The sequence below is a fragment of the Engraulis encrasicolus genome, chromosome 22 (assembly GCF_034702125.1).
Source record: "Engraulis encrasicolus isolate BLACKSEA-1 chromosome 22, IST_EnEncr_1.0, whole genome shotgun sequence".
Lineage (NCBI taxonomy): Eukaryota > Metazoa > Chordata > Actinopteri > Clupeiformes > Engraulidae > Engraulis > Engraulis encrasicolus.
In genome coordinates, this window is record NC_085878.1 from 30,900,826 (window position 1) to 30,916,023 (window position 15,198).

General features: G+C 41.4%; 1 protein-coding gene across 1 annotated transcript in view; it reads left to right on the forward strand.

The window, feature by feature from the left end:
• Window positions 1-33: 33 nt before the first annotated feature.
• The window catches only part of elp4 (elongator acetyltransferase complex subunit 4), a 119,769-nt gene continuing 104,604 nt past the window's right edge, over window positions 34-15,198 (forward strand). The window contains exons 1-4 of the mRNA XM_063189297.1: window positions 34-211; window positions 689-724; window positions 8,388-8,509; window positions 14,606-14,737. Of these exons, the coding sequence (XP_063045367.1) occupies window positions 40-211; window positions 689-724; window positions 8,388-8,509; window positions 14,606-14,737 (462 nt within the window). The 5' untranslated portion in view covers window positions 34-39. The remainder of the gene's footprint in view (window positions 212-688; window positions 725-8,387; window positions 8,510-14,605; window positions 14,738-15,198) is intronic.

Genomic DNA, 15,198 nt, shown 5'->3' on the forward strand with positions numbered 1-15,198 from the left:
CAAACGTGACGCCCATGCGCTTTGTCAACACAAGTCAACATGGCGGCTCCCGTTAGGAGCATGAGCAATCCGTCTGGAATAACTTGTAATACTACCAGTTTTCAAAAGAAATCCCGGAGCAAACTTGTTTCCATCCCAGGGACGAGACCCTCTGTGCAAAACGGACAGCTCCTCGTGTCAACTGGTGTCACGTCTCTTGACTATGTTATCGGTCAGTCGAGTCGAGTGGCTTTCTTTCACATCCATACTCCATACTCAGCGAGTAGCCGTGCTCGGTTCTAATAATATATATTACATACTACTGTATAAAATCATTGGTCATTATTCAAAACATGCATTAAAGTGCCCAATGTGTTAAATGAATCCCACAAATATGGTGTTGAGACGGTAACAAGAATGTTTCTCAATATTGCAATATAACAAAGTCGGCAGACTTGAGCATCGCTCCTGTCAAAATCATGGTGCAACATTTTGATTGTTTTCATTTTAAGATAATGGTACGGCCACTAAATTCACTTATTTCCAAATTAGAAAAAGCGATGGGTAGGCCTGCGCCTTCAGCTACATGTGCATTTTGTTTAAATTAATAAAACAAGCTACCATCAGAGTGTCTAGATATAAAGGAGAATGCATGTAAACATAGTATCCCACACATTAATCCAATTTCTTTTCATCTCTACTTGTGTAGGTGGTGGCCTGGCGGTTGGGACTTTACTGCTAATTGGTAAGATATGCAGTGGGGTCATTTCACGTGAAATCAGACACTTTGGGACCCGACCGACCCGGATTTCAATCATACTTGGTGTGCCTTTTTAGTAGCAAGGTAGCACCCCAGAACTGCATTGGTTTGAATCTGACACTAATATTAAGGGAGAAACAGACTAGGAAAGGTTCACATGTGAGGGTAGGACACTATACATTCAGCCTTGAATATATCAGTCAGTGTTAGTCACAAAAAGATGCCTGTGGTGTTATTTGAAAGCTCTTTTCTGGCTCTACATATTACACAATCAGCTTGGAATACAACAACTCTCAGAATATGAATTATGATAAATTGAAAAATTAAAAATGGAATATCTAAAAAAACTATTTTTTAAAATGGCCAGTTCCTTGTCCAAACGTAGCCGGCAATGTCATTAGCAACACCTCAAATGCTGGTGTTCGGTTCTTTATTAATTTCAGAGAGAATTTGACTCACAAATATGGCATCATACAGACCACTTACTAATAATATGGTAATACCATAGTAGCATCACATGACAAAACAAAACAAAAATGGTCAGTTTCCATGGTCCCAGGTTTCAGAAACTAAGGCAGATGTCCATTTATACACACCAAATGATGATATGTGAATGTTTGAACATTCCTTCTCTGTGTACCTGTGTCATCTTTCCTTTACCGTACTTTAAAGAGATAATCAATGGCTACACTCTCATTTTGTACTCTACCAGTGCATTTGAAGCAGCAGCTGTGTCTTTTGTAGATAATGTATAAGTACGTCCCGTTGCAGTTACAGGTTCCACTACCAGAAGCACATCCTGATGATCCATGACAAGTCTATCTGGTCTGAAGGGAAAAGTGAAGGATGGAGATGGTCCATGAGGATGCAGGAAGTTCAGTTTCACCTCGCCAGTGCTCGGCATACATTCCTCAACACATGCTAGCCACCAGTTGCCATCATATACAGCTACAACATACCCTTTGATGCTTGAAAATGTAACACATTCCTTTTCTGAGCTCACTCTTTCAACTCTGCCTTCTCTGAATGCTGAAAATGGCCTAACTTCCACTGTGTCCATTGACAATGGGCAGAAGCTGTGTAGTTTTTGAGTACCTGGAATAGTTCTTGCAGATTCCAACCTTTTCAACAGGTTCTCAGCTTCATGATGGTACATCTCTGTTGTGGCAAACTGGCAATGGATGTTCTTGAGAGAGATGCACCATCATGAAGCTGAGAACCTGTTGAAGAGGTTTGAATCTGCAAGAACTATTCCAGGTACTCAAAAACTACACAGCTTCTGCCCATTGTCAATGGACATTAGGCCATTTTCCGCATTCAGAGAAAGAGTTGAAAGAGTGAGCTCAGTAAAGGAATGTGTTACATTTTCAAGCATCAAAGGGTATGTTGTAGCTGTATATGATGGCAACTGGTGGCTAGCATGTGTTGAGGAATGTATGCTTAACACTGGAGAGGTGAAACTGAACGTCCTGCATCCTCATGGACCATCTCCATCCTTCACTTTTCCCTTCAGACCAGATAGACTTGTCATGGATCATCAGGATGTGCTTCTGGTAGTGGAACCTAACTGCAACGGGACGTACTTATACATTATCTACAAAAGACACAGCTGCTGCTTCAAATGCACTGGTAGAGTACAAAATGAGAGTGTAGCCATTGATTATCTCTTTAAAGTACGGTAAAGGGAAGATGACACAGGTACACAGAGAAGGAATGTTCAAACATTCACATATCATCATTTGGTGTGTATAAATGGACATCTGCCTTAGTTTCTGAAACCTGGGACCATGGAAACTGACCATTTTTGTTTTGTTTTTGTTTTGTCATGTGATGCTACTATGGTATTACCATATTATTAGTAAGTGGTCTGTATGATGCCATATTTGTGAGTCAAATTCTCTCTGAAATGAATAAAGAACCGAACACAAGCATTTGAGGTGTTGCTAATGACATTGCCGGCTACGTTTGGACAAGGAACTGGCCATTTTAAAATATAGTTTTTTTAGATATTACATTTTTAATTTTTCAATTTATCATAATTCATATTCTGAGAGTTGTTGTATTCCAAGCTGATTGTGTAATATGTAGAGCCAGAAAATAGCTTTCAAACAATACCACAGGCATCTTTTTGTGACTAACACTGACTGATATATTCAAGGCTGAATGTATAGTGTCCTACCCTAAAATGTGAACCTTTCCTAGTCTGTTTCTCCCTTAATATTAGTGTCAGATTCAAACCAATGCAGTTCTGCGGTGCTACCTTGCTACTAAAAAGGCACACCAAGTATGATTGAAATCCGGGTCGGTCGGGTCCCAAAGTGTCTGATTTCACGTGAAATGACCCAGTGTTCTATTGTTATTCACACACCCACACATATACCGGGGGAGGGCACCTTACAAATTGTCAACATTCACTGGCCACTTGCATGTTACATTGTAATGCTATGTGCTACCCACTCAATAGAAAGGTATTATTTTTGCCTAGTTTAGTCACCACTTGCAGGTGCCAGTTTCCATCGTATTTCATTTGGGAAGACATCCATCGCCTAAATTAGAAAGCCCCCAACTGTCTCAAACACACGGACGCACGCGTGCGCGCACACACACACACACACACACACGCACACACACACACACACACACACACACACACACACACACACACACACACACACACACACACACACACAATTGTATCTTTTGCGTTATTATGTTGGTAAGTAGGTAATTTCAACTGCTTCTTTTTTCCATTTTTAGGCCTTGTTAACCAAGTGCATACAGAGAAAAGTGAACATTATTACAAACAACTGAAACCAAGCCACTGTTGTGTTTTCTTTCACATTGCCAACAGGCTTTACATCTAGCCTGTGTTTTTGTTGTGGCTGTGACAGAGGACATATGGTCGCGGGAGGGTGGAAGTGCTGACCCAGATTCCCCTCCAGTTTTTATGCGAATTCTGAATGGGTCTCCTCCTCCTCCCACCCTGTGTCACCTCCCCCACCCACTCTCTCTCCTACTCTCACCGCCATCATAACCCTAGACAGATTTATTTCTTCTGACAAACAAAACCCAAAGTGAGCAAAAAAGGGGGAACAGCAAAAATTAAACTAAAGCCAGAGAGCATTTTTATGAGTAAAAAAAAAACCATCCCAGACAGGCTAAAATCTTTAAAAGCAAAAAAAGAATTACAACAATTAAACAAAACCCCAGAAGACACCTCTGTGCCACAGGCACAGTGACTGATATGTCCTTGGGTATCTGTTGTTGTGTGTGCTGTCCTCCTCCCCTCCACATCACGTCATGGCCACCCCCTGCAACTGTCCCCCGGACAGCCTAATAGCCCCCGCAGGGTCCATTTGTAAGGCCACCATAGAAAAGCATGTGCACAATAGGCCCCATCTCAAGCTGGCCCATTTGGGTGCCCTTTGTCGGGGCCCTCTGAAAGCCACAAAGCATTGCTGACCTAGAAACACATACATCAATAAGAAAAGAGGATGATGCTGTGTAGTAGGAGTAAGGGGTGATGGTGATGCTGGTGGTGGGGGTGGTGGGGGTGTAGGGGGGCTTGGTGGAGTTTTGCTGACGACAAATTGACGAGCTGTGGTATTTCCTGGGCCGGGGTATTCGTCAGCCCCGAAACCCACGGGGGCTCAGGGCTCCGTAGGTAAGCACTGGGGGATGTGGGAGGAGACATTCCCGGGATAGTAGGGACTGAGTCGGCCGTCGTCAAACCCTCCATTTCCCTCCCTTCCCTCCCCTCCCCTTCCCTGGCCTCCGTACATGGTCTGGGTGTGGTGGGAGGGATGACTTACTGTCTGTCAGTGTCTTTGTGCATGCGCCTACTGTCACAATACAGACAGCCCTGTGGACACACACACACACACACACACACACACACACACACACACACACACACACACACACACACACACACACACACACACACACACACACACACACACACACACACACACACACAAATACACAGTCACACACCCAAAGCAGCCTCTGGCAGGAAGCTTCACTGACAAACTGGTCAAGCATTTGTGATGTGATGAGTATGAGAGGTGGTGGTGTTATGTGTGAAATGTTTTGTGTGCAATGTTTATGTTGGTGGGCTTTGTTGTCTTGCGTGCAGATGTCTGTGTGAAAGTGTATAGTGCGTTTGTACTATGATCTTATTTTCTCAAACTTGGTAATGGAGGTAGGGTGAATGACATTGTCTCATGTTATATTCTAAGACCCGATTCGGACGGGACTTTTATTACCTATGGACCCACAGTAATTTGGAATGATAACGGAGAATATCTGAGTTCTTAGTCCTGTGCAAATGCGTAATGTCTGTAATATGTAAGGTTATAATTCGCCGCAAATTACCTACTGTATTTCGGCAAAACACAGGCGTCCTGGGGTAATTTCATGTCCCATGTCCATATGCTCGTCGTTTGTACCCCCTTTTATTGTCTGTGAATTGAGTAAATTACAGACGTTTGCTTGTCCCGTCCGAATGCACCACGAAAAATCACAGAGGTCCGGGGGTAATTGCGAATTACCAGGGGTACATACAGTATATCACGGAAGTGAATACACCCCTCACAGTTTTGCAGATTTGTGAGTATATCTTTTCATAGGAAAGCATTACAGAAATTTCACTTCGACACAATGATTAGTGACCTTTTAACAACATATTTAACCGCTTAAATTTCTTGTTCACTCAGAAAAAAACAAAATACAGCCATTAATGTTTGAACATGTACTCACAAAAGTGTGTACACCCCAGATGAAAGTCCGGTAGAGAAGGTGCTGTGTTTGCTCGAATCGTCTCGAAATGAAACTAAATGAAAAGGGATGAAAAGGGAGGTCATCAGTGTACGTTTCAAGAATGTGTGGTGGTAAACAAGTGAGTTTTACAAAAAAGTGTATCCTCTCAATAGCCAAGCATGGTAGTGGGACTGACATGGTTTGGGGATGCATGAATGCTGTCAACATTGGCAATCTGAAATACACCTAAAAGAAACATGCATGTCAACATGCACTGTGACTACTGAAGCAGATAAAGATATTCTCCATAGGCTTGCATTCAAATCTCACACCAATCTATTTAAGCCAGATGCAGACTCAAAATGTAAAAATTCAATGCAAAGAAAGGTTGAAACGCACACTGATGACCTCCCTTTTCATCCCTTTTCATTTCGTTTCATTTCGAGACGATTCGAGCCAACACAGCCCCTTCTCTACCAGATTTTAATCTTGGGTGTACTCACTTTTGTGAGTACATGTTCAAACATTAATGGCTGTATTTTGTTTTTTTCTGAATGAAAAAGAAATTTAAGCGATTAAATAAGTTGTTAAAAGGTCACTAATCATTGTGTCAAAGTGAAATTTCTGTAATGCTTTCATGAAAAGATATACTCAAAAATCTGAAAAACTGTGAGGGGTGTATTCACTTTCGTGATATACTGTAGGTAATAAAAGTCCCTTCAGAATCGGGCTTTATTCTATCCCACAGCAATAACAATGCAGAATCTCTACCCACTTAGATCCCCTTGATTATCAGTGTGATTTTTCTGTCATTAAGCTTATGTTCCAACTTTGGTTGTGAGATAACCAATACACAAATTTTCACCAAATAAGAACCACCATCACACCATACTGTCAGAAATGCAGAATGCTTATTATTATGAAAAACAACAACAGCAACAACAAAGACAAGATTGACAGAGATAAATATTGAGCCTCCTTGTTGAAGGTGAGAAGGAATGATAGATTTTACTATGAATTTGTTACCAGAGGAGGGAAGAAAGCATTAAATGCATTTTTTCACCAAGACCCCTGGAATGAGAATGAACGTCTGTAGGTTAGTAGGCTGATACTGTATGATCATGCAGAGTTAAATTGAATTAATTAAATTCATCACTTTTTTCAGCAAGGGTAGATGCATTGAGTGTGCATTCATATTATTTACGAATATCAAGATTGCTAGTTTTGTTTTTAATCATTGGTTGGGCATGGGGTGACAAACGTTTATTTATAGTGGACATCTGAATGTAGTAAAAACCGTTTTCAAAACAATACCCATAGATTACCTACACTAGTAGTGTTTCTCAACGAGGGTGGTACAGCCCCCCAGGGGGTGTTGGGGAGGTCTAGGGGGCGTTGAGAAGGATATAGCTGAGAGGGGGCGGTGCTTAGTCGCCATTTGATTTTTTAAGGCTAAGTGGGCGTTGTCAGGCTTGTGATGAGATCTCCGGGGCGTTGGGAGTCTTGTGATGAGGCCAAGGGGGCATTTGTTAAAAAAAGGTTGAGAACTACTGACCTACACAGTTCACACTGGCTTCATTGAAATAAAATCATGTCACTGACGGTCAGTCAGTGTACAGCAAGTGTCATATTTTGAATTTGATCTGTGACCTCATCCACCCCTTGTTGTGTTGCTGTCACGGTTTCTGACAGGTCACGACACCTCCGTGTTTCGCATAGCTGGCGATCCAGCACGCCTCTCACAACCTGTCATCTCCCTTTGGGCTAAAAATGTCATAAAATTTCTTTAAAACCATCACACACACACACACACACACACACACACACACACACACACACACACACACACACACACATACACACACACACACACACACACACACACACACACACACACACACACACACACACACACACACACACACACACACACACACACACACACACACACACACACACACACACACACACACACTACTGTCATACCATTAAAGGAATATCAGTCAGGCTATATGATGCCCATCAGAGCTGACTGTCCGTCTCACCTGCTGAGCAAGTTGTGTGATACCCAGGTGCGAGCATGTGTTTTACAAGGGCACAAGGATGTTTATTTGTCATATACATAGAGACACTTTCGTGTCACATGAAATGAAATGAATGGCCGGTGCAAAACAAGTGTGACGAAGAAAGGTGTGTGTGTGTGTGTGTGTGTGTGTGTGTGTGTGTGTGTGTGTGTGTGTGTGTGTGTGTGTGTGTGTGTGTGTGTGTGTGTGTGTGTGTGTGTGTGTGTGTGTGTGTGTGTGCGTGTGTGTGTATGTGTGTGTGTGTGTGTGTGTTCAGTCAAATGAAATCAGCAGCATGGTGTTGCTTTTTATTAGTTTCCTGTGCATCTGAATGCTAAATTTGCCTTGACTCTGTCCAGTAATGTATTCCTCCTCTCTCGGAATCCCTATCACAAGTATGATAGGACTCACATACCTTTGTCACTATGTCAGTATGGTGTTGATGTTTTGTGTATCATTCCCTTTTTTGAGAGGATGGCCACTATCACTCTTGTCCTATTGCCCTCTCTCTCGCTCCCGCATTCTTTCTCCATCCCTCCTGCTCTCCCTCTCCTTCTCTCTCTCTCTCTCTCTCTCTCTCTCTCTCTCTCTCTCTCTCTCTCTCTCTCTCTCTCTCTCTCTCTCTTGTCCTATTTGTCATATTATTCTTCTGATTTACAGTGTATGTGGGATATCTTTTGTCCTGCTATGGTGTTGAAGGGGTGTTCATGATGTTTCATTTTTTTCCCCTACCAGCCACTGTGAAGCACTGTGTGCATGCCTTGTTCTGTGAAAAGTGTCATACAGATCAATTGTATTTATACTTAATTTTTTTTACATTGCAGAGGAGGACCGCTATGACAGCTACTCGCGGATGTTGCTCAAATACTTCTTGGCTGAGGGCGTGGTGTGTGGACACGAGCTGTTCGTGGCGTCAGCACAGGATCACCCAGATGAGATTTTACAGGTAACTTTGTGTGTGTGTGTGTGTGTGTGTGTGTGTGTGTGTGTGTGTGTGTGTGTGTGTGTGTGTGTGCGTGCGTGCGTGCGTGCGTGCGTGCGTGCGTGCGTGCGTGCGTGCGTGCGTGCGTGCGTGCGTGCGTGCGTGCGTGCGCGCGCTATAGTACACATTTGTAGTTTTGTTGTGTCTGTCACCTATCACTTATTTATGAGAATTAAGGCATAGTTTATGGAGTATACAATTTGTAGGGAGGGAGGCGGGTGGGGTGGGGTAGATATTTGGGATCATTTTGCTCACCAAGAAACAATGCAATAGCCTGGGCCTGGACTTACTTCATGATACTTCCTGTGACGTTGCACCAAATCCGGTGACCAAGTAGATTCGGTGACCAATAGATCAGAAGGATCTGTAGTCACAATAAAGTGAAAGCCGAAGTGAAAGCCCAACTGGGAAACTCCAACTCCCATTGTCATTGTGACACAGTGCTCCACAGCACACGAGTGTTCACTGCACACTGCACACTACGAAATTGCATTTATGCCTTACCCGTGCAAGAGGGCATCCCCCAGTGGCGCCCCAAAGGAGCAGTGCAGCAGGACAGGTACCATGCTCAGGGTACCTCGGTGATGGAGGAGGATGGGGTAGAGCACTGACTAATTACTCCCCCCACCAACCTGGCGGGTCAGGAGTTGAACCGACAACCTTTGGGATACAAGTCTGACGCCCTAACCGCTTTCCCATGACTGCCCTCTAGTCAGGCTAATTAGACAACCTTTTAATGTTTCTCTCCTTTTCGTTTTCTTTGCCTCTGGTTAATTAGTAGGGCTGTAACAATATAGCCTGACAGGTCAGACCATTCATTTTGAATTACTTTGTAATTCACCAACGGTCTGATTACGCTTCTCTGGGGATGGTTTTCAGTCATCTATCAGAAGGCCGGTGTAACCAGCCAACAAGTGAACGCACTGGGGAGCATAATTAACATCAACTGTCAGCGATTGGTCAGAGTTTGTTTCAAACCAGAGCTGAGCTCACTCATCCTACCCCAGTGGTCCAGCGCATTGAGCATTCAGACCGAAAATAAATTACAAAGTAAGTTATGTGGTCTGGTAAAACCAGGCTAGTAACAATATATTCAACTCATGATTTGGTTCTTATCATGGTCTTTGATCTACGGTTCAATACACCCCACGATTTCTTAAATGTATCTTTTTCAACTAATTTGCTTTTTTCCCCACATCTGCAAACATTATAAAATAAAAATATTTATAGGTGGAATAGGTTACATGAGGCTACTAATTATTCAAAAAAGTTTAAAAATGACAGTAATAATGATGATAACTTGAAGCTCGGAAGCACCAACATATCATATGATGTGGTTGTTTTCTGGACTTAAGTCTAACAGAACTTTGAAAAAGCGCATCACGATACTGCCTTCTTGCACTGCGATTCAGTATCGCGACTCTCCACATCACGATTTCTCAGTTCCATACAATATCGTTACAGTCCTACTACAAACCCCAACTCCATAGAAGTTGGGACGCAAGGTAAATTGTGAATAATAACAAAATACTGCCATTTTCAAAATGATTCTTACATTAGATGGAGAATGGTACAAAGAAAACATATCAGCCATCAAAACTGACCAAAATTAATGTTTTGGGGGATATTTATGAATATGTAAAAACAACACGTCTCAAAAGAGTTGGGACGGGGACAATAAAAGGCAGCAATTGTCGGGGAAGACTAAAAACAAAACAAAGGACAACACTTAACAGTTAATTACATTAACCGATGAGATGATTTTATATAATAACAGTGTTAATTCCTATCTTTGACATGATTTCAACAGCTTAAAGGACCAGTTCAGTCAATTTCAACATGCTGTTGTATTGCTCACGCTACCCTTGACTTGTCAGTACCCGGTGATGCCACATTTTTCGGCTCAGCCCTTTCCGAGATATGAGCAATTCTAATGGGGGCAGCGTTTGTTTACATTTTTAAAAAGTGAAACATAGGCCAACTCCAAATATTTTCCCAAAAGGTACTGCTGTTTGCTAGTTGTCTTCTGATGTTTTATAACCTTTTGGATGTTTTTGGGAATAAATAAAAATGTTTTTTTTTAAATGTAAACAAAGAGCTGCCCCCATTACAATGACCAGGATCTCGGAAACGGCTAAAGAAGAAGAAAAAAAAATCTCAGGCACTGACAAGTCCAGGGTAGTGTGAGCATTACAACTGCATGTTGAAATTGGCAGGAGTGTCCCTTTAAATGGTGGATGTTTTCTTCGTCATGTTTTGCAATGTTTTCCTTTCTGTAGTGCTTACAGTGTGACAGGTCTTGACCAAATGCCAGCCATTTTATCACCTGCTGGTCCTTATGATGGAGTTAAACTGTTAAAACATAGTAGATAATGCAATTTGTCCATACTATGTGGCAGTAATCAAATATCTCCCTTCAAAATATAATGCATGAGTGGCTTTTCATGGTGTTTAAAACCCTTTTATATAATTCAGCAGCACTGTATTTAACTCTAAGGGTGAGTGGGAACAGCTTAACCAATGCATTACTGCACCCCCATGCCATCATGAAGGCTGACTTTTGAAGTTAGCACTAACACAAGTTGGATGGTCCATTTGCATTGTAACACAGGATGTGCAAGACTCAATTATTATTTTTAAAAGAATTGAATTCTGCAACCTCTGCTGGCTTCTGTAAGCAAAGGACAGTTTCCCATGTCTTCTGGGTCTATTTCAAGTGAGCTTGGGTGCATAGGAGAATGTTAAACCTCTCTATCATTTGCACACATGAAGAGTTCTTATGGTCAATTTTCAATAGCTGTAATTCTTGGAGTGCTAGAGTGAGACTACAGCCAATATATATTTTATGATGTCATGAACCTATACAATGATTTTAATGACCAAAATATGTCTTTATACACTCAATCGTGGTAAATCAAAGTGAATTCAAAAATGCATGTAGTAACTATGGTAATTATTCCCTCTGCATCTTTAATTCTGAGTGACTCAGCCTCTCTGTGATGGCCTTATACCTGGACACTCATATTGTCCATCAGTACAATTCATTTTGAAATCTTCTTCCTTGTTGTTTTATCTTATTTGGATGTTTTTTACATTTCACTGATCCCTGCCCCAACTTATTTGAGACGTATTGCTGTTATCAAATTAGAAATGAGTACATATAATATGTCCCCCAAAACATTTTTTTTTTCTCGGTTTTAGCACTTAATATGTTGTCTTTTCACTATTCTCCATCTAATGAATGGATTGAATGTTTTGAAAAAGATAGCATTTTTATTTTATTCACAGTTTACCAAAAGTCCCAACTTCACTGGAGTTGGGGTTTGTAATTGGGTGGGAGACGTGACGCCTTGTTTTTTCGTAACATTGGTTAAAAACCTACAAAACTGTTATTTTTCCTTTAAAAAACATATGTCAATGAAAGAAGATGTGGTACATTATGTTTCATATTAGTCTTAGATGAGAAGAAACATTTTTGTTAAGATTTATGTAAAGGTTTATATGTCAAATATCCTGCAGTGTGACTGTAACATTAATGAAACCTGGAATATAATATATATATATATAAATTAACCAACAACATTTTGAATAATGTATGAAGCATTTGGCATGATTGCATAAATATTAACTTTACATTAAGATATGTGAATGTGAAAAAAACTCAAGACAGTAATATTAACTACAAGTTCAATTTCGTAACACAAATTGTGTCCTGTGGGGTGACATGTATGTCAATGTTTGTGAATGGGCAGCTGCAAGGCCAACTACAAGGGTCTTAAAGACTGGCTCCTAACCAGTCAGTACCTCAGTTATTGAGAGTGCTGTGGAAGTTTAAGGTGACTCTTAACCTCTTAATATGTCTTCATATTGCAATCTTTCTGTCACGCAATGCTTAGGTTCATTTTATGGTGTCCTGTGGTGTGACTGCTCTTATAGGAGGAAAAAAGTTTTTTTTTTATAAATGAAAACACATATTAAGATTAAACACAATATCATTATCAAGTTAGCATGAGCTCAGATGTCAGTCATATATACAAAAGGATTAAAATGGCCATAATGCAGTGAATTCCCTGTGGTGTGACTCCATTTTCCTGCGGTGTGACATGCCTATGCAATGTGTTGATGCAAGACACATTTTCCCAAAAATGGCAACAATAAGGTGAAATTCCACAGACCACTAAGTGCTTTATTTTTTCTATTTTTTTCCAAATTTTATCCATCATTTTTTTCAGGAATTTGAAAAACTTTTTTTTTTTTTTGCGTTACGCCCTTAAACGTCAACCACCCAATTAGACAACCTTTAAGTGTTCTCCCCCTTTTCGTCTTCTTTGCTTCTTCCCCATTATTTGTGCTGTGTGACCGTGGGACCTCAAAACCTATGTCTTTTATTCTGCTTTGTCATATTTCTAATCAGGGTCACTGACTCCTCTCACCTACCCAAGGAAGAGCTTCTGTTCTAAATGTGTAGACACATCTAGACTTGTGTACACGAATAAATGTTGTTTTTGTATATTTTAACCTCCAGCTTATATTTGTCTCCTTTTGCTATTATCATTATTCTGTTTATCACTTTTTCACAGTTTTTTGTCATTACTTGTGATTAGGATCTTATCACTATTTTTTTCTTTACTAACTCTTTCCTTAGTCCTCCTACCCCATTATGCTCTCTCTCTCTCTCTCTCTCTCTCTCTCTCTCTCTCTCTCTCTCTCTCTCTCTCTCTCTCTCTCTCTCTCTCTCTCTCTCTCAGTCTCTCTCTCTCTGTCAGTCTCTCTCTTGCTTTCTCTCTCTCTCTTTCTCTCCCGCTCTCACTCTCCCTCTCTCTCTCTCTCTCTTCCCTCCAGACTCTCTCTCTCTCTCCCTCTCTCTCTCCGTCTCTCCTTTCATGTGTAGTCACAGTTATAAAGCGTGGGCCCCTGGGGGCCGCTCCAGGTGAGCGTGTGACCAGCTCGGGGGACTCACCTCCTCTGCTCTAATAGGCATTACCTTAATCGCACCGGACAGCCGCGCGGCCAGCCCTGTCGCGTGATTGGCCCCCTGTCACACAGAGGTTAATGAGGGCCCCGCTGCCAGCCGCCAAAGACGAGAAGAAGAAAAAAAACGAGAAAAGAAAAGAGAGAGAAAAAAGAGTAACAGGCCCCCTTGCTAATTTGAAAGGTGTTATTTGGGAGTCAAGTCGCTTGTTTTTGTGTTATCGCCCTGGTTTGGTGAACGTTCTCTGGGGGGGTATTTGTGTGTGTGCGTGTGTGCGCACGCGTGTGTGCGTGTGTGTGTGTGTGTGTGTGCGCGCGTATGTCTTGCTGCCTGGCCTTTCTCATATTTTTCATCATTGAGTTGTGTGTGTGTTTTTTTTTCTATATTAACCCCCCTCTCCCATTTTACCCCCCTCACCACCGCCGCCGTGTGCTTTCCCTGTCGCTGACAGCTTTGTTAGCGCTCTGGTGCCACGTGCAGATTTCCCCATTCTCATTTGTAACAGAGACAGTACGCACGGAGGCGGCTTAATTGATTTGTGTTTCACCTGCGCCTTCAGGGAGCCGGGAATGGCATTTCGCTCGCGAGCAAAACAATAATTACACCTGCTTTATGGATTTTCCCTGTGTAAAGCGTTACTGCCTCTCTTTTTTTAATGATAATGGTTATGATTATGATTATAATTGAATGTAAAGATCTAGATGTTTTGACAGCGTTCTGAAGCTTCGGCTCTGGTAATTGCATTTTCATCTCAAGTTTAATTTCGCTTTTTTTTATAATGTTTTCACAGGGTTCTTTTTGTTGTCATTATGTAAATTTGTCGAAATGTATTTTTCAAATGAACTAAAATGTAAAAACGTACACATACGGAATCATAAGTAACAAAATATCTCTGAAAATATGCAGTATGAATATATGATATGAGACCTGACTCAAACAAAACCGCAGGGGAAAAAAAAACCAACTCAAGCCAAAACAGCTTGCATTGATTGGGAGAGTGGTTGGAATGGCTTTGGAACGGCTTTGTATGGACAGGCAAGTTTACACTTAAATTTAAACATTTCAATCACTTCGTGTGCTTTCAACAGGAGCTACCTGCCCCAATCCTTGATGATGTCACAAGCCCCCAACCGATCCAGGAACCGGCTCCGTCATCGGACTCAGATAGTGCAGACGACATGAAAATCGCCTGGCGGTACCAGAACCTTCCCAAAGTGCAGGTAAACCAGAGATTCTAAGAGTATAATGTTCTTATAACTTACAATATATAATACTAACTTGTCCAGTCTCTCTGGCTTAACTTTTCCTCAGTCAGCATCCCATTTTCTAAATAAATAGATTGGTGATACACGAGTACGAGTTCATACATTTCTGTCCTTGCTGATACTGTGTTTCGATACCGATACTTTTACCCCCAAAACACAATAAAAGTTAATGCAAAGCCTTTTTTTTTCCACCAGCGATATTTGTTTTATTGTCCATTTCCATGTAGAATTTAAATGTTAGTAAATGTGTGAGGCGGCACTTTTTTTCCCATGCTGCTTTCAAGTTAACAGAATGTGACAAGATGTTGCATTGTTTCATGTAATAGCAGTGTCAGTGCCTGGTATCGGCAAGTGTTTGACGAGTACGGGTCTGAGTATACTGATCAAGTATCGGGACCGATACCGATTCCCTAAAA